Here is a 25455-nt window from a genome sequence, read left to right on the forward strand (position 1 = left end):
CAGCAGCGATCATCCGGATTCGCAGTCACGCCCCAGCGCCTAGGGAGAAAAAGACCAGAAAAAAAGGTGAGAGAGAGAAGGGAATAAGGAAAGCTAAATCTCCATGTTAAGACTTACCTGTTGATTCATTCCCTCTTCATTTCGGATCCGCGCCGCATCCTGGCATTTCCGGACCCTGGCTCCTATGGGGAAAAAGAGACATCAGCGTTAATGAGCGAATGAAAAGACATTACCAAAAAACGCTCATTAAAGACTTACCTGATTTCTACAAGGATTTCTCCTCTCATCTCGGGTCGGTGCCTGTTCCCCGGCATTCTGTACCCCGGCCCCTATGGGGAAAAAGACACTAGCATTAGTACATTAATGCATGGACACAAGGGGAATCTCTTATCAAAAAACTTACCTGGAAGCCAAGCAAGTTTGGTTCTCACCAATCCGAAAATCCAGTGAAGTAACTGGATACCAACGCGCCCCTGCATCAGAAGCAGGATGGAGAGCTCGTCCTTCCAGACCCTAAGGTGAGACGCTATGAGGAATCACAGAAGGGTTTCGAGGAGGGTGAGAGGGGAAAGTGGGAGGCTGATTGCATTACCCCGCAAACAGTTAATCCCCTATTTTCGCCTACAGAAGGATACTTCTGCGAGCCAGACAAGCCAGATTTGGGGGCCCGGTCCAGTCCGTCTTCCGAACCCTGCGCATCACCTTAGAAGAGGTCACAGCAGCGCAAACCAGGCCAGCGCCTCCGTGGGAGTCAGGTGAGCGTTACACTTATTCCTTTTACCATGCTTTTTCCCTAAATTTACAGTCTCTAAAACTATCATCTTTTCAGCAGGGGTGCAGGAGGAGGCTGAAACCGGTCTTGATTTGTTCTTCATCGTCCTTCTTCTTGCTGGCAAAGTTCGTCGCAAATGTCTCTCGTTCTTGATGCCAGAAAAGTTCAACGAAAATGTCACAGTTCAATTCTGACAGCCCTTTCACAGCCTAGATCACTTATCCACTCCGAGCAAGATTAGTTGTTCTTTCTCCCACTGTTCAGACGATTTATAAACAGTTCTTTATTGATAGAGTACTATGTGCATCCAGCTTGTCCCGCTCTGGCTTAGGACACATGTACTCTATCAGCCTTAGTACTTATGTGCGTCCAGCTTGTCCTGCTCTGGCTCCTGACACATGTACTTTTTTTTATAAGCGCACCGAGGAGCCGTGAGTCTTGAATTGTCCGACTTGCACAACTCTCACACTTCTTTCCTCTATGCCCCTGGCTCCTACTCGGTCCGTGAGTGGAACCAAAGGCAAAAGAAAAGCACCAAAGATCTGTGGCTCACTTTACCTGTCGAGGCCGCAAATTATATCGTTTCACTCCTGGTATTGTATGATCCGTGAAAAGTGCCGTTGCACTTCCAGTATCAGGCTCAGTGTCAGCCTGCGGCACAATGATGGGTAGCGATGAGCGCAGTGGCAATGATGTAGTTTCTTTCTTTGGCTTTGGTGCATTTGCAGAAACTGGTGGGCGCCAAAGGGGTACACGCGTTGTTTCTGCTCGTGTTTGAAATGCAGAGTTTGTGTCGCTCGGCAGTGATGTTGTTTCTGCTGAGCAACGTTGGGGCACTTTTCGCCCTTTCCCCTTACTGGCAGCCTCCTCAGGCTCTGTTTCGAGTTTCACTTCTCGCTTGGGCTTTGTTTCAACTTTCAATTCTCGCTCAGGCTGATGCTGTGGCAGTGGACTGGCAACAGTTTCTTTCAATTCCGAGACCGTTTCCTTTCTCTGGTCGTTGGAAGTTGTCAGCAGTCCTGGGAATCTTTTGGCATGTGTCGCATGGATCCATGCCTTCCGACCGTTCACTCAAATAGCCGTTTGTGTCGCCACGGTACTTGGTAGGGGCCGCGCCACCTGGGTGCTAATGCTGTCTTCCGCTCAAAGTTCTTAATCAGGACCCAGCTTCCAGGCTCCAGCGAGTGCCCCGGTCCGGTGTATCGCACTGGTAAAGCCTCCTGCACCTGCTGATGAATCAAACGCAACTTCTGCATTAAAAGGCCATAGTACGTGCTTAACACAGGATGCTCAACCTCACATAATCTTTTGGGCTGCGGTGCGCACCATACATTTGCCGGTCTCCCCATTATAATTTCATAGAGGGAGAGCCCAGTTTTAGCCTGCACAGACGTGCGCATGCATAATAGCGCTAGGGATAATGCATCCACCCAACTCAACTTGCTCCCAGCACAGATTTTAGCTATCTTCGACTTTGAGATACTGTTATGTCTCTCAACAAGCCCGGCAGAACTGGGATGCCTGGAACTGTGGAATCGTTTCTCTATCTGTAGACCTGCACAGATCTGTAGTGCTACTGCGCCCACAAAGTGTGGGCCGTTGTCTGACCACAGGACACGGGGCAACCCGAACCGGGAGAAATACTCATTCAACATTACTTTTGCCGTTGACATGGCAGTACAGTCTTTTAAAGGATATGCCTCCACCCACTTGCTAAATGCACAAATCACCACTAACACATATTTGTAGTTCTGGCACCTTTCCATTTCTATGAAATCAAAATGGACCACCTCGAATGGCATAGAGGGTGGGCCAAAACTACCTACTGGAGTCACGGTTCCCTTCCCTACATTGTGTTGCAGGCATGTAATACAATTCTGCACTAACCTTTCTGCATTCTTTTTTATGTGCTCATTTTTCCATACTGTGGATAAATGCTGTACCATCTTCTTCGCGCAAATGTGGGTAGGGCTATGCGCCATTGTAACCATTGCGGTTACGTAACAATTTGGCAACATCCAGTTCTTGGTCTCTTTGTCCACCCAACATCCTTCCAAATCTAACTCAGCAGAGCCCTCAGGCCACCCCTGAATCTCTTTGGTCGTGGCCTCAGCCTGCATTTCTTTGACTGTGGCAACTCCATTCTCTATCATACAAGGTACTTCCTCAGTCTGTACTGTCATCATTTTATTTCCCAAATCAGCGGCTGTTTGTTTCGCAATCCTGTCTGCAAATGCGTTTCCATCTCCCACTTTACATGTTACTTTTTTATGCGCCTCGCATTTCACTATAGCTAGACGCTTTGGAAACGTGAGTGCAGACAACAATCGTACAATCAAAGGGCCATGCTGAATCCTGGCCCCATGTGATGTCAAGAAGCCCCTCTTAGCCCAGAGTCGGCCAAAGTTATGAACCACGCCAAAGGCGTACTGGCTGTCAGTATAAATATTCACGTTCAAATTCTCAGAGAGTTCACAGGCTCGGGTCAGTGCTATTATTTCTGCGGCTTGTTCCAAATTGTAGGGGATTCTTCTGCTTTCTACAACACTCTCTAGGGTAGTAATTACATATGCAGCCGTTGATGTGCCATCAGGCAATTTAAAACAAGAGCCGTCACAAAACAACTCCCCATATGGCTCTTTCTGCGGGATGTCGCTCAAGTCAACTCTTCTCTTTGTTTCTTCTTCAGTGACCATTAAACATCATGGGGTGGTGATTCGTTGACACCAATTTCTGCTATGGGCAGTGGCATTAATTCTGCAGGATTCAATGCGCTACACCTCATAATTTGGATGTGGGGTGCAAACAAGATGAGCTCATATCTTGTTAGTCTGGCAGAAGTGAGGTGTTGTGTCTGTGTTCTATTTAATAGAACGTCTATAGCATGTGGCACCATCAGAATTAAAGTGTGCCCCAATACCATTCCTTCCGTTTGTTTCACTGACGCAGCAGCCGCTGCGACGGATCGCAAACATCGTGGTAGTGCGCGCGCTACAGGGTCCAGCGCGGAAGAATAATAGTTGCACGGCCTATTTCTTCCACCTTGTTCCTGTGTCAAAACCGCCAATGCACATCCTTCACTCTCGCTCACAAATAGTCTAAATATCTTTTTATAGTTAGGAGTGCCTAAAACTGGCACAGCACAGAATGCAGCTTTCAATTGCTCAAACGCTTTCTGACATTCCTCATCCCACTGTAAAGGCATCACTGCATCCTTTTTAGTTAATTTTATCATCGGCTTCACAATCAACGCAAAATAACTGATCCACTGCCGACAATAAGAGGCCATGCCTATTACAGCTCTCACTCCTTTTTGAGTTTTTGGAATAGGCATACTAGAAATACTTTCTATGCGTTCTGGTGTTAATCTTCTCCCTTCTTTCGAAAGTAGGTAACCCAAATAAGACACCTCCTTTTGATTATACTGGAATTTCTTCAAACTTGCCTTGTGACCATGGGTCGCTAGGTGTGTTCAATAGTAATATAGTACTTTCTTTGCAGATCTCTTTTGTGTCAGCAGCTAGTAATAAGTCATCTATGTACTGGAAGAGTACGCAACCTTCGGGTAATTCTAACATGTCTAGCTGCTCTTTTAGCGCTCTGCTGTAAATACTCGGGCTTTCTGTGTATCCTTGTGGAATGCGTGTGAATGTGAATGATCGACCTCCTAGAGTGAACGCGAACAGATATCTACTGCTTTTATCCACTGGAATGCTAAAGAACGCGTTCTTCAAATCAACTACACTAAAGTATTCTGCAGTGACCGGTATCATTGTCAGTATTGTTGTGACGTCTGGGACCAAAGGGAATTGTGGGTCTACCGCTTTGTTCAATTCGCGCAGATCAATTATGAAACGATATGGTACTTCATTGCCGCCTTTCTTGTAAACAGGAAGAATCGGGCTGTTGCACGTGCTACCTGCAATTTCTTCAACCACCCCCAATCTCACCAGGTCAGTAACAATACTCTTTAATCCCTTCTCACCTTCAACAGAAATTTTATACTGGGGAATTCGTGGTAATGTAACACCTTCTTTCAAAGTTATTTTTGCTGGCTCTATCTTCAAGCATCCTACATCGTTATCATGCATTGCCCACAGACAGGTTGGTACTCTACTTAGCTCTTCTGGTAAGGCTTTTGACATAAATTCCGTCACTGGTGCATCGTGAGGCCAAATCGTGAGGAACACCCCATCTGCCGTACAATGTATAACTGCCCCCAATTTTCTCAACAAATTTAATCCTAGCAAGTTCTCCCCACAATTTTCTGTCAGAAAAATGGACACTGTTCCGTAAATGGTCCTATTGTAATTGGGACAGCTTCGGACATGGGGTTAATTACTGGTGTACCTGCGAACCCTACAGAAACATTCTTTTGCCCTGACAGTGGGATCTCCGGAACCAAGTGGTGGTCTAGCGAACACTTCTGTGCCCCTGTATCTACAAGGAAACGGTGCTCCTTATTCCCGACTCTCATTTCTACATAGGGTCCTCTCTGATTCACGGGAATAGACACTGGTTCCGACCCCTGCCGTGGGCTGTCCTATTGCGAAAATAACACATCGTCCGACGTGTAGTCACTGGTGTTGCTATAATACGTGTTTGGCTGTGTATCAAAAATATTCCCATTTCCCCCTCGGTGTCCTCCACTCTGATAATTTCTCTGTTGGCCCTGCCCGCCCTGATTTTGGTTCGGAACACTTTGGTTCAATGCCTGGTTCTGTTGAGCTTGGTTTTGACCATAGGATTGGTTTTGAGTACCTTCATTGGTATATCCCTGCTGCTGCTGCATGCTATTTCTGCTTGGGCCATTTGACCCCTGATGTCCACTATGAGGCCTACTCTGGCCAAACCCACCTCTATTCTGTAGGTGTGGGCATTGCGCTCGCGGGTGTCCTTCCTCTTTACAGTACGCACATTGATTTAATCCCAATGACACCCCGTGCATATTATTCAAATTTCCTCTGACTTGCGCGTTCCCTCTACCTCTATTGCATCCAATTACCTGCTGCATTAACACCCTCGTTTTTAAATTTACTCTATCCTTCATCTCTCTTTCTTTCGCCACATTTACCCTGTTCTCGTAATATTGGGATATGTGTAATATCTCACTCACCGGTTTTGCTGCCCAGGCACTTTACGATGCCATTAACATATCTTGAATTGGTAATATTAGTCCCCTCACATATTTATCAACAAATAGCCTTTTCCCCGACTCTGTGCTCACACCCTGCCCACTGAAGTCTGTGAATACTCCTTCAAATCTATTGAAATAATCCGTTACTGGCTCATCCTTGCCCTGTACACATGTAGTTAATTTGTCCCACTAAATCCTTTTTTCTGGAATTATTTCTCTGAATCTCCGCATTATCCGTTCTGGTAGATCTGCCGTGCGGGTTCCCGGATTTTCCCCTACTTTTTTATTTTTGTCCTCCAATAGTAACTCCGCCCATGTGGCACCAAAAGCCCCCACGTCATCTACCGCCCTTATCTGTTTCCATATATCTGCTGGCAAAATGACTGGGAAAATCAAATCTATATCACTCATAGTAAGCACTGCTGATCTCAGGGTTGACTCTACTTCCTTGTAGAAACCTGCTGGATTCTTTCTTATATCGGGAATCATCTGTTTTATAGTATTCACCTCTTGCCTGGAAAAGGGGACATGCACATACTGGGCGGTGAAATGGGCTGGTGTTACCTGCGCTCTTTCTGTTCCCGTCGCAGGGACCTCTACTTTTGGTACAAACGTGGCCGGAACCTCTCTCATTGGAAATGCCACACTCACGATCCCTCCCCCTTCTCTTAGGTTCAACAGTATTCCTAAGTCCAGTGATAGGCCCGTTTCTCCTGTACTTCGCTCGAATGCTCTCTTGTATACTGCTAGTATCTCAGGTGGGCTAGCCTTATTGTTTTTTATATCCTTGTCTATTAAATGTTCAGCCATCGATTGCAGTGCCTTTCTTTTCATTGGCATGGAATATTCGTCAAATATGTCATGTATGACCATTGTTGGGATACTAGGATTCAACATCCACTTTATCGCTTCCCGTATACATACTTTCAGCTTGTCGCCCCTCTGTACAGATGACATTGAATGTCTCCGCTGTATGTATGGTTCTACCGTCCCTCTCCCATCTCTTCTAATATCCCAACCCCTGTATCCAGGTGCAGCAAACATTTCAGCATAATCATTATCCAACTCATTTTTAAGATCAAAAAGTCCATTCACATGGTCCTTTACTTCTTCATCTTTTATTCTACAACATGCTAATTGGTTTAAATCTATCAATCGTTGTGGCGGTAATTTCTCAAGTAACTTTTTCCATTCTCCCACCAAAAATGTTCCCATGTATTCCAACACTACCTGTCTCTCATTACTTCTTCGGTACCCATACAATGAGGCCAATGCTGGCGTCCCATCATTTCCTTCTATGTACATTTCTGCCTCTTGCTGTTATTCAATCTTTCTTTCTTTGCTGATCGCGCTTCGAGTTATCCGTACGAATCCTGTTCCTTCAGCCCCGCCTCTCGCCTCCCCGGTCTCAATTTCGACTTCAGGAGGGGCGGATGGTGCTGAATCTGTCTCTGGAACAGGCGGTGCGGATGGGACAAGTGACACAGGTGGCATCTGTGAAGGGCCTTGCTGGGTGCTGGGAAATTGCGCGTCTGTGGTCTGCGCTTGTGGGAGGGCTCGGGCTGTGGGTGGGGATTGGGCTAATGCTTGCCTGAGGGGAAGTGCTTGGGCTACGGGAGGGGGTATGAGAGCTACTGGTTGGGCCTGCGCAGTCACTACTGGCGTGTTTGGTTTCGATCCTGGTTTTGGGCCTCGACCCGTATTAGTTAACAAATGTTCCATTAATTCGTCTGCTATGTGTAGTTCCCGCTGCGGGTATATTCCTTCTATGTTCATTTGCTCACGTCTCCCTTCTCGTCTTAGACTTGCCGTCCACTCCTCCTCCTCCTTTTCTTCTGCTACCTCAAGCTTCGATTTGTGCCTACGCGCATGCTTCTCTCTACTCCTAAGTCGGAGCATTGCTTCCCTCCTCCAATCTTTGACAGTCTCAAAAGTTGCGGATCGCGCTTTTTTTCCTAATCAGCACCCTTTCTAGGTTATCTATCCTCGCAATCTCAAAGCTACCATTAATTGGCCACTGATGGTCCTGTTGCTTTCTAGTTTGCCTATGCCAAATTTCACAAAATATTATCGCACCCACACCATATTTTGCATACATGTCATATGCCGGCGTTCCCCCAGGCGGTGCACTTTGGCCATTTTCCAACGACTGTCTACCGCAGCGGAAAAGCCCCGCTAAAGTGGACAGTACTCCAGGCATGTTTTTAACCTTCCCCTTGGTTACTATCCTTAACCTGGATGTTTGAATTTGCAAAATCAAAACTCTACCAAAAATCAGCGTTTTGTTTGAATCGGGGAATGACTCACCTGATAAAACAAGTCGCCTGTCCTGACGCAACCTCTCCCAACGTCGTGCCTGCGCTTCTCTGGCTTCTGCCTTGTTTCGGGACCCTCGCCTCCTTTGCCCTCTGGCCCGGTACGTCGATCAGGGATCAGATGTGTGCAGATCTGCAGAAGGAATCTCTCCTCACTTCTACAGGGCGCCCTGTACACCTCTTGATCCCGGCTCGATCGTCCCGTCCTCGCCGTTCTTCCGCCTTTACTCCGTTACAACGTATACGATGGGGCAAGTGGGGGAGTGTCCCTATTCGGGCGCCATCTTGAAAGGGGCCCCGAGGGGTCCCTCGCGATATGGAAACAAGGCAATAACCATACACGAAAGGATGCGCCAGACACGAGGTTCAAATTCCCAATGCTAGGGTTTATTGCAAGCAAAATAGTCCCAATTGGCCAACTGTGGTCTCACGCCCCGCAACGTGTATTTTCTAGACCTCGAGGGACGCAAGAGAGCGAATTACGTACATCAGTTACATATATACAAAATGCATATCATACAATCAGCTATGTCATGTTTAACACCTCCTTTTATTAAGTTTCTTTGAACTCAGGATGACGATGGACATTTCCGACGAGTATGACATTTATGACACTTTCGATGTCTATTCTAGTAACAATGTGCAATTAGAAAGTGCAGAGGCATCTTCTAGTTGTTGAACAGAACACGGTGGTTCTGTTCTTGGAAGCAAGCTGCACACGGGGGAAGAGCCACATTCCAAGCTTTGCTATCTATGAGGTGCTATTCGTGTCCTGGGAGCCGACATGCTCTAAAGGGTTTTGCGAAGGGGGGCCGTAAGAAGAGCATAATTTAAGCTTTTAGCTGCTTTATTCTAACATATTCTACCACAGTACGAGACTGGCTGGCAGCTGTGAAATGATTAAATGCCCTGCAGCTCTCCCTCAAGGCTACAGAGAGGGAGCGTGGATATTCCTTTCTGGGCTACTCATGAGGAGTTTCAACAAACTCCTCAGTCCCGCGACCTTGCCCTTTCATATTCAGACAACTATGTTAACAGTTGAGCAGAGTAAGCAGAATTCGCAAGAATTGCAAGCTGCAAAGCAGTTTAGACAGAAAGCAATGAGCAATGGTTAACAAGCAAAATGGCGATTCTTGCTACGTTTAAAATGGCCGCTTGTTGGTCAAGCATAGCAGTCTGTATTTATATAATTCTGTGCATAAAAAGGTTGGCCTTCGGCCATCAAGATACGTCCATCATTTAAATGAAGGGTATTCACTTTTCCAGATTGACACCCCGGCCGGTAGTGGTTGTTTGAGCAATTTCCAGACAGGCCGGTTCCATATGAGAGGCCGGGAGGGCTGGGACGGTGTCAGTCACACACTAGACCAGTATCTCTGAAAGTTGAGGACAGTGTTATCCTGTATTAGACCAGTACATCTGAAAATCCATTCCATATTAGACCAGTACCTCTGAAAGTACACGACAGAGCCCTCCAATATCAGACCAGTACCTCTGAAAGTCCATCCCATATTAGACCAGTACCTCTGAAAATCCATTCCTTATTAGACACGACCTCTGAAAGTACAGGACAGATCCCTCCAATATCAGACCAGTACCTCTGAAAATCCATTCCATATTAGACCAGTACCTCTGAAAGTACAGGACAGAGCCCTCCAATATCAGACCAGCACCTCCTGAAAATCTATTCCATATTAGACCAGTACCTCTGAAAATCCATTCCATATTAGACCAGTACCTCTGAAAGTACAGGACAGAGCCCTCCAATATCAGACCAGCACCTCCTGAAAATCTATTCCATATTAGACCAGTACCTCTGAAAATCCATTCCATATTAGACACTACCTCTGAAAGTACAGGACAGAGCCCTCCAATATCAGACCAGTACCTCTGAAAATCCATTCCATATTAGACCAGTACCTCTGAAAGTCCATCTCATATCAATCTTTTACCTCTGAAATGCTGCTTTTGCTGGTTTGGGTACCTGGCAACCATGTGAGTTCCTTACTGTAGGAGGACAATACCTGTAACAGGTTTTATAATAATGTTTTCCTGGCAAAACCTTATGAATAATGGCACCGTGGACTTGTGATCGTAATACTAGGCACAGTGTGTGAATCAGGGGTGGGCTGGCCACTCAGGCATTCAGCCCGGGGCGATTCACACAAGTCATGTGTGGGCCATAAGGTCTGGGGGCCGAAACACAATCCCCCGGCTTACCTGCCAGGCACGTCCCTACTGCTTTGCTTCAACTCCCCACCTGAACACGCTGCGAATGACACACAGGCATTCATTGAGTGGCTGGCAGTGCCAAGAGGCCATTCTGTGTGTTTATTGCGCCTGCTGCAAGGATCTGCATTTAAATGTGCATGCCTCCAATTTAAATAGCTTCAGTGAGTTAGCTCAATAGGTTACATTGTACTGCAGCAGAAATTCGTTCTGTGCACCTGTGAGTCACAGATTTGAATACTGCTTTGCTGTCATGGCTTAGCGGTTTAGGCTGCTGCGATTTGTGTACGACCTGAAAACTACGGATTCCACCTTTGCTTGTGGGATAGCTCGGTGAGTTGGGCGGTGGCTGCATTGCAGGCTCCAGCTGATGTGTGGGCAGCCTACAAGACAAAGGATAGAATCTAGCTTGGGTAAGATAGCTCAACAAGTCAATCTACTGTGGTACATTAGCAAACAGTGAGGAAAATATTTCTCCTCCTCAGGCTTGTATTTGTGTGCAGGGCAATGTCAGATGTGCAGGCTCAACATGCTATTGGGGACATGTTTTTTTTTTTTGGTGAAAGTGAGCCAGGTTTATGAGTTACTACGCTGTGCAGCTAGAGGTTTCGTCCATTGTTGTGGATCAAATATACTTTAAAATATACACTGCAACACTCCAACAGTCTCTCAAAAAAGGATCAAAATTACTATTGATTATGGGAAACCTTTTCATTGTGGTCCAAACCAAGGCTCCAGTCTGATCCTGGGTTCACTCCTTTTTTTAGGAGAGCACAGCATTTTCTCGTGTTGAGATCCTTACACGAGGTCCTTGGTACGGGTTCAAATCCCAGAAAAGTCAATTCGTCCTTTCATCCCTCCGACATCGCTAAAGAGGGCAACATGGAGTTGGAGAAAGTAAACGCACGTGGTGTGGTCAGATTACAGAACTTTTGCCCCAGTGCATGTGCAATTTTGCATGATATTAGCACTAGGGCAAGCATGGCTCTAGAGCAAAACAAGTATTCATTGAATTAATTTTTGCACCAGGGCAAAGTTTGTACATGTTCTAATAAACAATGTTATTGTCTTAGTGAAAAAATGTATTCTTTCAGTTCCTTTTGCACCACGACAAAGCTTGCCATCATATTAGCACTATTTGCCCTAGTGCAAAAATGCATTGAAAGAATACTTTTTTTGCAGTTGGCCAATCTTTGGCCGAGTGCTAATATTGTGCAAAATTGCACTTGCATCGGTGCACCATTTCTGTAATGTGGGGCTGGGATTTACACCAAAACGAGAATGTAATTGTGTGATAGAACGTAAACAGTGGATTTTCTTTTTAAAAGCTTGCACAGGATGGGAAATGTGCAGGAAGGCCCCGCCCTCAATGAGTTAGGCTACCTCCAACTTGGTTAATATAGTTGCGCAAAATGTTTTTGTGACACTTATTTGCCTGTAATATACATTACCACAAGGTGATCAGATACGCGAGAGATGCCGTTGGTGGCACAGAGGTCCCCCCAACCGCACCCTATGCATGTCGGCTGTGGGTGTACACCCCATCTTGCACACTGCATGCCCACAGTGCGAGGTCCCTGTAGCCACTGAGTATTGGAAGCACCCAGCTAACCTCTCCACTCTGCGTTCACTAGGTTAGCATGTCAGTAGATCTGAATACTCCTGAACCCCACTGCATGCCCTGTAGCCACTGAGTATTGGAAGCACCCAACTAACCTCTCCACTCTGCATTCACTAGGTTAGCATGTCAGTAGATCTGAATACTCCTGAACCCCACTGCATGCCCTGTAGCCACTGAGTATTGGAAGCACCCAGCTAACCTCTCCACTCTGCGTTCACTAGGGTAGCACGTCAGTAGGACTGAGTACTCCTGAACCCCACTGCATGCCCACAGGGCTAAGCCCCTGTAGCCAAGGCTACACCTTGTACATGGTGACTTACCAGATATGTTTTTATATTCTGGAACATCGGAACTCAATGCTGTGCACTGCATGTACTCCTCGGCCAATATTAAAACTAGTGTCATTTCTACTGACCTATGATTAATGGCATGCGGCTTACAGTTGATGCCCTGGCTTCAGAAGTATTCCAATTTTGCCCCGGGCCACTTTGGACTACTTTGCACACGTCAATTTGACAAAAGCATATACATTGGCCTTTTATAGGTGGCCCCCTCTGTGCCCCCACCCCCTAAATTTGATTCCTTGAGACGCCACTGGTTAACAGTAAACAATAAAAGTAGTGGAACTCCGCTCCCGACCATTCCCGTTTGACCACTGTGTGCAGTGTTTCTTCACACAATTATACTTGCATTGTTTTTGTTATTCGAAATATTTGTGACTTTTTCAACAGCACATGTACGCGGCCTCTCCTCTCGGCCAACAGCCAACAACCCTCCCCGTAAATTAGGCACTAGTTCGCCATCTTTCGAAATCTCTAAATTGTGTGTTAGTGACTAGTGCTACAATAGAACCACGGCTGCTCCACATTCCTTGAGCACTGTCAGCGGCATTCGATTTTATGAGCAATGTTCAAGGGTAGGATCTTCCGGCTAGCGTGCTAGTTTAACATGTCCTCTCTGGGGCATCCTCCTTCAGCCGGCAGTTCTCGCAGACCTACGCAATTGCCCCAGGCCCCGGGCCGTGCAAAGTACGGCCCGATAGAGGGCCTGGGGGGTTAGGCGCGGGGTGGGGGCGAGATGGCGCGAAGAAACATGGGGAGGGGCAGCCAGTTGGCGCCACTGCCCCAGCGTTGCCAGGCAACGGCCCCCAACAACAGGCAAGGTGTGAGGGGAAACCTGCAGGGGGCTGGGCAGGGCCCGGCCCCCAGGAGAATAACAAAAGGACAGAGGGGGTATAAGTATGGCCAAAGGACAAGGTAGAAAAACAAACCAGGCAAGACGCTCACCTCGTAAGGGTAGGCGTCTTGGGACCTGGGCAAAGGAGAAGGAAGCGTTTTGCCACCCAACCCACCCTGCAAAACTTCAGGAAGAAGGAAACGAGCGGAGAGAGGAGCAGGAACGCCGAGTACTTTCTTCGGTACACGGTAGAAGAAAGTCATAGGCGGCACGTGTCCAGGAACGGATTCCCGAGGGTAACCGAGACTGACCAAGGAGAAGGCTGGCATCGCTAACCCTGGACACGGTGTGCCCAAAAGCACAGACACATGTTGTTATCATGATTCTTGTTTGTGTTATTTTCTGTAGAAAATAAATGCCTACGGCCAATCATTTTTCCACAACAAATCTGTCTGTAAGTCATTCCATAGTATAGGAGGTAGGAAACAAGAGCAAGGAGAAGCCCACACTACACAGCCTAATGCTAGAGGCGGCGGCTGCACCAGACGTAGCCGCCTGGGTGGCTCTTGGCTTGACAGACCATAAGAAATCATGCGCGCAGTATTCTCAGGAGCAGGCGTTTCTCCGACTTTCTCTTACTGGCATTTCGCTGTCGTTCGCCGTCTCGAAGACTTCCGAGTTCCTAGCACACATACACGCACACACAGCTCACTACCTGACACGCACACCCGAATCATTGGCACACTCCTTCCCCATGGGCCTTGACCCGTCCTCTGACCCCCACCTGCGCCTGCCCTTTTAGCTTTTAGTCTGCATCACAGGCCAATTAGTTGTGACGGGCTCCATTCTCCTCCCAAGTGATGGGAAGTGCCACTGGTCTGGCGGTGAGAAAATCCAATTACACACCGCCCTGCGGCGCACGCGGGCACCCACCCAGCATGAACACGGGTACCACGAGAAAGCACGCACTGGATGCCAGGCTAGGGCAGACGCCACGCCCGTATATATTTTAATGAACACCGTAGCTCACCCTCTCCAGAATGCCAGGCCACCGGAGTACCAGGGGAACTGGCAAATGTCCTGGATGGGCATACATCGTCGGTGTGCACGAGTGCAAGTAGGCATGCACACCTCTTATTTCGACAATGCATACATGTGCGACCAAAGCACAGATGTTACATTCCATACAGGGGTCATCAGGGCTAACGCGACATTCTCCACGTGAAAATGACCCTAGGGTATTCGCGGCGTTTCAAGCTAAATTCTCTGCGGCCGTTTGTGTAGGGATATAAACGGTTAATTCGGATATCAGGCACGGTCCCTTGGCCGCCGCTGTCACTGGCCGCCGCTGCGTGCGCGTTGGGGAGACCCCGCCAGCCCTTGCCTGGTTAACACCTTCCCAGCAAGGCAGCTCCCAAAGCCCCTCGCATCTCGTGTGTGATGTCACATCCGCTGCCCTGTCTCTGCACATCTCTCAGTGCGGTCTCCCTGACAGATTTCTCTTCATTTCGGTCCTTTTCTGGGGGAAAACTTTTGCTGGGCTGAGTCTGCGTGTTCGCTTCAGAGCCGGGCCGTGCTCCCAGCCCTAGGATGCCCGCACGGACTGCTTCGGGCTGCAGTGCGTCGCCTTCCCCGACAGCCAGCCGCCCCTGCACGACCGGCGGCCGTGCCGTGTGAAGTTACCCAGGTCCCTGCACTTGCAGAGGAGGGGCGGGATGCACGAGCAGACCCTGGAGTGAAAGAGACCGGCCTAAGGATGCGGGCGAGCCCCGGAGCAATCAGCCTTCTGCTCCTGCTGGCTGCGCTGGACCATTCCAAGGTAGGCACAACTGTTTGAGGGCACGCGTCCGATTTTTTGTACCTTCCCATGGGTGCCCTCCCTTGTCTGGCAAAGGATGAGCGCACAGTTCCCATTAATTCTACCGCATTGTTAAAAAAAAAAAATCCCGGTACAGTGGTCAGCCTGCCCCTGGCACGGATGCCAGGTTCCGTGGGCAATGCGGCTCTCGCGGCGTTTTTCTATCTATCAGTGTTCGGGATTTATGTCAGCTGTTCATGCAAAATAGCCTCAGTGTGTCGGGCAGACATTGGGGGTGATTGTTGACTGCCAAGCAACGTATAAGCGTGTCCTGTTGCCCGGTCCAGCCCTTCTGGTGTTTCTCAGATCAACATAGTGAGTGTAACACAGGGATGCAGGCTTCCAGATGCAAGGCTGGGTGGGGGTGGTGTTGGTTCTAGATACGTACGTGATTTGTAATGTGTGTGGAACCGGCGGTGAAAGGGTGGGTGCACTGTTTTCCTGTTTTCAAAAACAATGCAGAACAGAGCACCGGGGTTGGGCTCTCCATCAGTCAAAGGACGCACTCTGTCTGTGATCTGGGAACGACGCTGAGAGATGACCGATTGCCTCTACTGTAGGGTGCTATGAAGGAAAGCGGTTTAACGTTTGCAACTTGACACGCTACATAGTGCCCAGCCGTTCATTACTCGCAGGCGTTTACACCTTAGGTAAATACAAAAAAGTTGTATAGCGGTGGTGTGGGCGCTGACGGCTTCATCTGCGCGGGCGATGGCGAGCAGTGTGCACGTTTACCTGGCGTCGCCCCGGGTGCACCGTAATTGCTCAGCTCCCGTAGTGGGTTCACTTGTGCCCTGGGCATATCCGCAAAATGAAGCCCCTGCTCGAACCCTCCCTCGCCTGCGCTCGCGGGAAGGAGAGCGTACGTGGAACTCGGAATCTCATCGAATGTGCTCCCGAGCGCGGGAAGACGCACACACGCACACACACGACCGTTCATCTCGACCAGAGAAGGCGACGCCAGCGCACGGAGGGTTGGGTCGGCTGTCTGTCTCGCCGCAGATAGTGTGTGATGTCTAAAGTGGTCCAGGCAGCACGCGTGGACACCACTGTCCATTGTAAGCGAGGTGTGGTCAACATAGATTACCAAATCTCTTTTGCTGAGTGCAAATATGAATGTGCGACATTTCTGGAGCACCGTCGGTTTTAGTAGCTTGGAAGCGTGTGGCAGGGCACGTTGTGTTTATCTGAAGCTACTCAGCCGTGTGGGAGACGCAACAGTGTGTTGATTTGGGAGTGTGTGGTCCTGCGATGGTGCACCAGGAAGAATACAGCGTTGTTCTCTGATAGCAGGGCTGTCTCTATAAACCATGTATGTTTCTATACACTAGAAGCAATCGCTTCATGCAGCCACGTGTTTATCACAGTACTGCAGTCCATACATGATGTGTATATATGTAACCATTACTGGAACTTGACCTGAGTGACAGTGCCCACTCCCCCTTCCCAGAGGCATCAAACGGATACATGACACCCTGTGCCTCAACCACTCCAGCCTCTTGGAGAAAAGGAGCGGCCGTGCGATTGATGTTCTCCCAACACCACTGGCCACCCAGAGGCCGTTCCCAAACATTCGACGGACTGCACTGAGGCTCCACCAACCACATGTAAGTCGCAGCCTGGCACCTGACTGGCTCTGCTCTAGACACACCAATGTTCCCAACATGGCACTCACTAGATCCTGATGACGCACGCTTTTCAGAAGCGGTGCCCTGCAAGTTACTGGCGCCACCCCAAACCTTCCAGCCTCTAACAGGAACCTTGCCAGCATGCGTCCAACACATTTTTTTTAAAAAAACATTTTTTTATTATTGGCTTACTTGGTTTCCTCTTTGAAAACCTTTAGCCCATACCAAATATAAATATCCATACAACTGTTTGCATAAAAAAATCAAGTGAACTTCCTATATACAAGACAAGAAGGAAGCAGAAAGAGAAGCAAAAAAGGGACATGTACCAAAAAGAAAAAAAGAAGTAAAATAAATAGTTTGTTCTAGAATACACTAGATTCATAAGGTATCAAGTGAAGTACAGATCTTCTTTTCATAGTTCATTCTCGATCATCGCTGTCTAACTGAGCTCTTCCAATTTATAGTTCTACTGTGCAATTGCTAGTTTCTTAAATATCAGTAGCAAAAATTTTGTCAGAGCAATTATTATTTTTGATTTCTCTCCTTAAAACAAGATAGACCACCAAAGCTTTTCCGAGGCGGCCCCATATTTGGTAATGATATGTTCCAAAGTAGTGAGTCTTTCTGTTTTCAGAAGCGAACAGTTCATAACTAGGTGTTTAATTGACAGAGTGGAAAATTGTTTTTTATAGAGATCGCAAATTAAATTTGATTCAGCACTCTATATGGAGGATCTGGCAACTCTTGTACCTCATATGTTTAAACGAAATCTCAAGTATTGCTGACGCAGGAACCATTTTGGGAAGATTGGGAGATACCGTGGTGGGTCATTAAGTTTTCTCGGAGTATACCAAAATTCATCTTGATTTTTATATCTACATATATCTTCCATGGTGTCAATCCAATCTTTACGATCAAGCTTCCTCTTGAAATTATCAGGGTTTTGGAGCAATGATTTCTCTGATTCGTTTAAATTTTCAATTAATTTCTGCTAGATGTGTCTCCACTCATTCAGTATCAGTTCTTTAGGGTCTGTCATAGCTTTTTTTAGGATTCTAAAGCCTCTCTTCGGATTGTCTTCCAGGCATTTTCTGTAGAAGCAAATTGAGTTCCATCTAGCAATCGATTTTAAAGATGTCAGCGCCAATTCCCATCATACAATCTGAATTGGAATACGTTTTGGTAAATCCAGTACCTTTTTCCAAAAGATACCCTCCAGAAGTGGCCAGATGTCTTCCGTCAACATAAGCGAGGTTTCCGCTCCTTATGTCAAAATGGGCACCACTTTAGCTCTGTAAAAAGAAATTAGTGGCAGGAGTGAAAAGTTACAGAACTTTTTTAGTAGAATTTTTCCTTGCGCTGCAAGATTTGTGGCTTTTTTACTCCCTGCAGCTATATGGGGTAATTTGCTTCTACTGGTGTTGATATTTACTCCCAAGTATACAAGTTCTTTTACCACTTTGATCGATTCTTTTTTGGAGGACCATATTACATTTTTGACTCTTCTGCATCGATCATCCTCACCAAACACCATTACCCTAGATTTTGCTGGGTTTATTATTAGGTTGTTTGCATCCAACACTATAGCCCCACCCTGCTGTCCTTGGAGTGGCAACCACTTAACATGAGATTGGTCTAGCTCTTATTTCCCTGCACACCCAAAATAACACAGGGCAGACCTTTCCATAACCAAACTGGTCTTGCTGAGACATGCCAACACAAAACTGTCTCTCTTGCTAGCACACATACCCCTCACATGTGGGCCTTGCATGCATCCGTCCCAAAGAGACATGTACCCCTTCCCCCTGCCCACTCGAGGGCCTTTCACAGGCAGGAGGCATCTGCCTGACACTAACTACCCCATTCAGCCTTCCAGAGAAATGCCCTACCCACTGCTCTCAGAGCAGAAACCTCTCTCACAGCTTTCCCCAAAACCCTCAAAACAACACTGTTCAACTAACTCTCCCCCTGCATCCCTCCACCTCACGGCCAACCTTTCTTCAGCGTGCTTTCTTTTCCTTGCTTCCTCTGTTTGTCGCTCCCATTCCTCACTGTCATGTAACTAAGTATTTTGTTTTGTAACCAGCAACCTTCTGTATAACAGCGCCACGATGCCTCGAGGCTGCTGCATGCTTTCTAAATGTTAATAATTTAATAAAAAGAAATGGCCACTAGGGCCTCAGTGTGAATCTGTCTCTCTGGCTCACCCCGCCCCAACATACGAAGAATGCACACCTTCGTGAACACAGTGCACAGACTACGTGTATTGCATCTTTTATAAAGGACACAATCTCATCTGTGCAATGCAACATTACAGTATGCTTCCCTCTCTGCAAATCAAAGGCACAGTGAGACTGAAGCATATATAATTTCAGAAGGGAACGCTATGGTGCTGAAACTCACATAAAGAAATGGTCGTGTGACTGCAAACCCTTTCAATAACCGATTTAGCCCAATTAATATATCAACCTGTTATTTATTTCGGATGAGCACACTTTATGCCTCAGTCGGGTACCATGGCACATGCCACATTCGGGCATTCTGGTACATGCTGGATTGCGTCTGCTACATCCATAAAACATGTCAGAAAATCACTTCTCTGTGCCCAAAGAATAATTCAGACCTTCCAGGATTTTGCGGCATGAAATGGCAAATTTTGCGGCATGAAATGGCAAATTTTGCGGCACAAACCTTTATTTATTGCGGCATTTTTGCGGGACATTTTGTATTAACTGGAGGGTGTAAGATTGCCACATTGCAGGAAATAGGCAGAGTGCAAGGCTACAAGAGAGCTAGGGTATCATTATTATGTATCTTTTGTATTAATTTAATAGGAAGAGTCCCAGATGTCTCTGGCTTGGCAGAACAGTGTTTGATTTGGCTACATTTCTGGTTTAATGTTCAAGCCTATTTAATAGTATTTCAAAAAAGGTAGCAGGCATTCCTCTCCAGAAAGAACATGGCATGATTACCTGTTCTGAGATGAGAGTTTGCAGCACATGCTTTTTGCTCACTGTACCTTTCACAGATGGGAAATGTCCATTTGCATATCAGTCTTTGTCCGCCCACAAGAGTACCAAAAGCAACCCCATACACGTGTTATCATGCCATGTTCTTTCTGGAGAGGAGCGCCTGCTACCTTCTTTGAACTATTTAATAATATTAACTAAATTGATCATTATAAATTGTAATGCTGAAAATATTCCCCTTCTATGTTCTCCAATCCCCCAAACACCCACACACCTCTCTCACCAACACACATCTCACCAACTCTCCATCCCAACTTACATTCCTTAACCTCTCACTCTGTCATACAAATACTCACGTGCTATGTCACACTGTCAAGTCACAATTTGCACTGCCCAGCCCCTGCCACACTCCAAATCATACTCCCAACTCACACCTTACACTCTACAATTCCTCCCGCAATATACAGTTTCATTCTTTTGTGCTGCTTCTGCATCTTGCATCCTTTCTCCCATTCTATCACACTCTTCCCTCATACTTTTTCCCAATCTGCAGCTCACTGCCTCTTTCTGGCCAACCGCTTCCTCTCTGCTTTCTGGCTCACTGACCACACGCTCCCTCTACTTTCTGTACCTCTGCTCGCTCTTAGATTTCTGGCCCACCGCATCACTGCTTCCTCTGCTCTCTTGTGCTGCGCTTCCTCCTCTGACCCACTGCTCTCCGTTTGCTTTCTTGCCTATCACTTCACATCTCACCCATCACTCTCCCTCTTTCATAGTGTAACCATTTTTTTAAAATGTAGATTTTGACCCAGTTCCTCAAATAGTGGGGCATTTAAAAAAAGAACGGAGGATATGCTATTCTTAGACAACCCATTTTTGGAAATGAGCAGGTCACCTTATTCTCAAAGGTGACCGGCGCATTTCCACAGGCTTGAGCTGTAGCGCAAATTGTGCGCTGGCCAGCTGCCTTGAATGGTGTTCTGGGTTGTTTGACCGAAGTGTAATTATTTGCGGCAGAATTGACCGTAGTAGATTTCGCTGCAAATTGATTTGCACTTTAGCCAAACAACCCAAAATGTACCTTTCACCACCACCCCATCCCCTCCCCTACTTAACTGCTTGGTCGCTGCCACTTCCCCTGCAACCCTGCGGTGCCAGATCCGTCCCTTTTTTGTTATTTTTTGTTATTTTCTTTTTTTTTTTGTCCCCGGCTCCAATTTTGAGGAAAAAGGGGAAAACACTTATGCAACCACCCTAGACCAAAAATGCGGAACATGGGGAGCGGGTGACACCCACGCAACACATGTTCAGTATTTATAAAAATTGATCGAATAGTACTGGACAAAATAGGTCAAATTGTAACATTCGATAGATTTTTGTCATCAAAATGGGCAGTACTTTGAATAGAATCGCTCTCCCGACAGTGTTCTGCAAGCTCCTAGCGCCTTTCACAGGGACAGGCCCTCCAGGTGCTTGCCACTGTAAAATGCAGCCCAAAAAATGCATTTTTATCCTGTTTGAGGAACAGAAATGCAAGCGGCACAGCAGCGGTTCATACCTTAAAAGAAATGCATGACAGGGTCAGGAAAGACCCTGCCATGCAGTGGCAGCCCCACATCCCGTGCGCGTAGGGTTGCCTACAATTTCTGCACATTTAAAAGTGCATCTTGCTTGGAAATGAGGGATGCGCTTTTAAATTGACAAAAACGCCACTTTATTTGATCAAGGAGGTGAAAAAGGCCATCTGAATGGGCGCGCATATAGAATGTGCCCATTCATGTGTCCCTTGTGAATTGGGCTGCACTTTTTTGGTGCGCAAGTGATGAGATGTGTTAGCGCATTTCATTACTTGTGTAAAAAAAAGTTGAGAACCTGTCACCCTGAGTATTATTTTTTTTAAAACAGTAATTTTTGCAGATTACTTAAAAAAAAAAAGTAAACATTTTTTTTTTTTTAAGATGCAATTTTTGCACAAAACGGCCGTTTTTGCTGCATTTTGCACAAAACGGCCGTTTTTGCGGCATTTTGCGGGATCGCAAAATCGCTATAAGCTGGAGGGTCTGCAAACACAAAGCACACAGCATTTCCAAAAGTCCGACAAATCCATTTGAAGTTTATAATATCACATCATATCTTAAAATGAGTATAAGAAGTCAAATAAGATGGCAGGGGTAGTCAGCTATCATGCAAGTTCAGAGTGTGATGACTCGCAATTTATGTGCACACTCCAGGCTAGTAAAGGGACAGACAGTAAGGGCCCCTCTCTCGGCTCTTACCTACAGTGTTTTCAGTAAGGGTGTCAATCGCACCGCCCAAGCGTGGCTCGTGGCACCCCTGCCATGGTTGGGTCCAGTGTTTAATTTGTACAAACAATAAGTGCCAGGGCCCAAATATTTTCCAGCACTCCTGTGACACTGCGGGTGAACAGCAACATTTTTGGGGTTACACTGCAGCTCGCCCCTGCTTATCGTGGTTGATGGATGGAATGACTATCCCCACTTCATAATTAAAGTGCGTCTGAGACAATAAGTGCCGGGGCTCAAAAATAAGTGCCAGGGCTGAGCCCTGGAAAACACCCCTACTAAGTAAGCACTGTTGGGTCTAAGCAAGCACACCCAACTACATGTGTCATTCATTGCCCTGACATAAGCCGGCTGGACCAGACCCAAGTAGGGTTCATGACTTAACCGAAGTTTAGGTGCCACGGCAACCCAGTGAGGTCAGATCACATCATGATATGCTAGGATATGCAATGAAGCGTCCGTAGAGATGGTGTCTTTATTGTTGCTACATAAGCTGATAGAAAACAACAGTGGCCATCATGGAAAATATATCTGACAGGGAGTTCATATTCTCAGCGTGACGTTCAGGCACGAGGAGGATGGTTTAGCAGATGTCAATAACATGTCTTTTCCGACGGAATCCTAAGAAGGGGATGTGATGAGAGTGTACATGCTAAAATAAATAATGAAAAAACGGATCTGATTCTTATAGGAGTGTTGACATGCTTTTGGCACAATGTGCCTGCCTCTATTGGAGTTGCTGCAGCACATTCTGCACATATACCGTTGCACAGGCTTAGTGTACTATTTCTCTGGCCAGTGTAAATGTACTCTTCATCTCATTGCCACACCATGGGCCTCATTACGACACTGGCGGAAGACCATGGTGCTACTAGCACCATGGTCCATGCCGGTAAGTTGCCGACTCCGCCATGGAGAAAGGGGGAATTACCACCCCATTACAAGGTTGGCAGGGCGGTAATTCCCCCTTCCTCCATGGCCCTTCCCCATTCCCATTTTTGCCCCATAGGGCTCAATGGGAATGGGGAAGGCGCTAAGTACGGTGCCGCAAATTGCGGCACCGTAATTAGCACCAAGGTCCCTTTGCGGCACCCTACTTTAACGGCTGGTCTACACCAGCCGTTAAGGTCAGGTCCCGCAAAGGGACCTCGTAATTAGGCGCTAATAGGTTAACGGCGCCGCAGCCTTTTACAGCGCCGTTAACCCATTAGCGCCTGGGTCGTAATGAGTCCCCATGTCCCTTTAAAATGTAACCTAATGTCAGGAAAATGAAACATGTAGATAGTATTTTTTTGTTTTTTGTTTTTGTTTTAACAAGCAAATGTATCAGTTTAAGGAGCTTCTTTGTACATACAACCGTAAGGCTCAACACATTTATCAGGAGGCCTATGCAACATATGTCAAACACATTACATAGGAAACCAAAGGGCCACTTTAATGCTTTAAATAGACGCACAAGGGCCACTTGAATGCACACAAAAAGAACTATGTTCTCAGTGTAAAAAGCAGTAGAACTGTGGCAACATTTAATATTGGAGTATCTGCATTCATAGACTTCAAGCTCTCATCCGCACAATTATATAGCAAGCCTTGGGAAAGCCAATAGTTGGCTTTGCATAGACATTGCATAATGTGCAGATGTTGGTTTAAGGGCATTTTGTGGGTGTTTGTGCAGTGTGTGTATGTGTAAACAAAGTCTGTGGGCACATGTGAGGTGTGTGGATGTATGCACAGTGTGAGTGTAATGTTTGAAATTTGTGGGTGCATACAAAGTGTGAGAGTGTATGAGCACTGTCCACATGCATGTTGAGTGTGCTGGTGTATATGCATGTTGCGGTGTATGTGCAGTGATTGGCATAGGCATTTTCTAATGGGTTCTATGCATATGTTCAGTATGTAGCGCCTGAAAACACAATTTTGTTGTATAGGCGCCTAACAAATGCTCAATAAATAAATGTGCAGTGTGTGGCTGCATGTTTTGTTTGAGCATATACATGCTGTGTGAGCATGCACGTGGACTGTGTGGATGCATTGCATTGTGCAGATGGGAGTGTCATGTGAGGTTGTATTCTAATGGTTTATTGAGAAGCCAAACTCAACACAGGGAGTTTCTTCCTCCCCATTCAAGACGTTATGCAAAAAACTGTTTAACCGATTCTTTTTCAGCCCTATCTCAGACACGTCATGCCCCTTGCATCCCTCTCCCCATAGCTAACAATGAGCCAAGAGCCAGGCCGCCGTACGGGAAATATATTGGTATTTATTTAAATAAAAGTAATACAACATAGCACAAAAATGTCAAACACCACTTTATCCGTGGCATAACACAATCAAAAGTTTCTTCAAATTTCACACAAAGGTACTTATTATGTAATGTTGTCCAATTGGGATTTTCCTGCAGGCTTAAAAGGCTAGCAATAGGATTTCAAGATTGGTAATTATGATTTTACCCACAATTTTGGTTTAAAATAAACACAGGGTGGTTTATTGGTTTGTTTTTCAGACCCCACCCCCTTGCTTTGGTCTAGGCTGGGAAGTCAGACAGAATATGGAATGCTTTGGGGAATTTTGGATTTCAGACACCCCTTACTGGAAGGCCTCTGTTGGGGAAGCTGGATCAAAAGGTTGGACTGATTTAAGAACAAAGACACCCCTCTTAAAGAAGTCGGGGGCAGCTGGACAACAAGGATTACCCAATTGATTTACAGGCTATAGTTGTCAGCACATACTAGGAAGTGAGCTTTGTTCATTTTGAGTTTTAACAAAATTCACCCCGTAGTGTTCTGCCAAATGGGAAATTAATTAAATTAATATTTTTGGTTAAATAGGCTAAGGATCTACATAGTTATGCCCCCCAACCCACTATAAAGGGAATGGATTCAAGGCAAGCCGACTCCCCCACCTTTTGGTTTCACAGGGCTCAGTTCTACTTACATAGCAAGCCCCTGTTTAAGGTTCAGGAAAGCCTGCTGCATCTCAGGACACCCTGGAGAGGTAGGGCAGGGGCCTGGTCACTCCACATAGGACCCAGTAGCTTTGAGGCCTTCCTAGAAATAGACAGCTCCACCGAGATACACTCTGTAATCTCCTCCGATGTCTCCTTACAGCTGTCAGATGGCAGCTTTCAGCAGCCTTCCTGATGGTTTGTCTCTTGTCTGTCTGTTCCGCTCCTTCTCCTTTTTCTGTCTGCCTGTTTTTGTGTGGCTTTTATCCTTTTGTCCTCGTGCAGTACCCCTTATATATCAGCAATGGCACCACCAATTTTTATAATCTTGGGGAAGTACCCTGCAATAATTCCCGCCATTTGTTTTCACTGGGTCAGCCTGTACCCAGAGTTTTCTTTTTTTTTTATCAGTCTCCTTTGTGTTAGAAGCTTGCTCTTTGAAGTGGGTGCCCCCAATTTCACATATATTAGTCAATCTATAGCCAAGGGTAACTTTTCTT

The 25455-nt window shown here is 46.5% G+C and overlaps 1 protein-coding gene across 1 annotated transcript in view; it reads left to right on the forward strand.

The window, feature by feature from the left end:
* The first annotated feature begins 14572 nt into the window (after positions 1 to 14572).
* OLFM3 (olfactomedin 3) overlaps positions 14573 to 25455 on the forward strand; it is an 886642-nt gene continuing 875759 nt past the window's right edge. Inside the window, exon 1 of the mRNA XM_069641559.1 lies at positions 14573 to 15069. Within this exon, the coding sequence (XP_069497660.1) occupies positions 15007 to 15069 (63 nt within the window). The 5' untranslated portion in view covers positions 14573 to 15006. The remainder of the gene's footprint in view (positions 15070 to 25455) is intronic.

Source organism: Ambystoma mexicanum, chromosome 1q (genome assembly GCF_040938575.1).
Source record: "Ambystoma mexicanum isolate Mex_15411 chromosome 1q, UKY_AmexF1_1, whole genome shotgun sequence".
Classification (NCBI taxonomy): Eukaryota; Metazoa; Chordata; class Amphibia; order Caudata; family Ambystomatidae; genus Ambystoma; species Ambystoma mexicanum.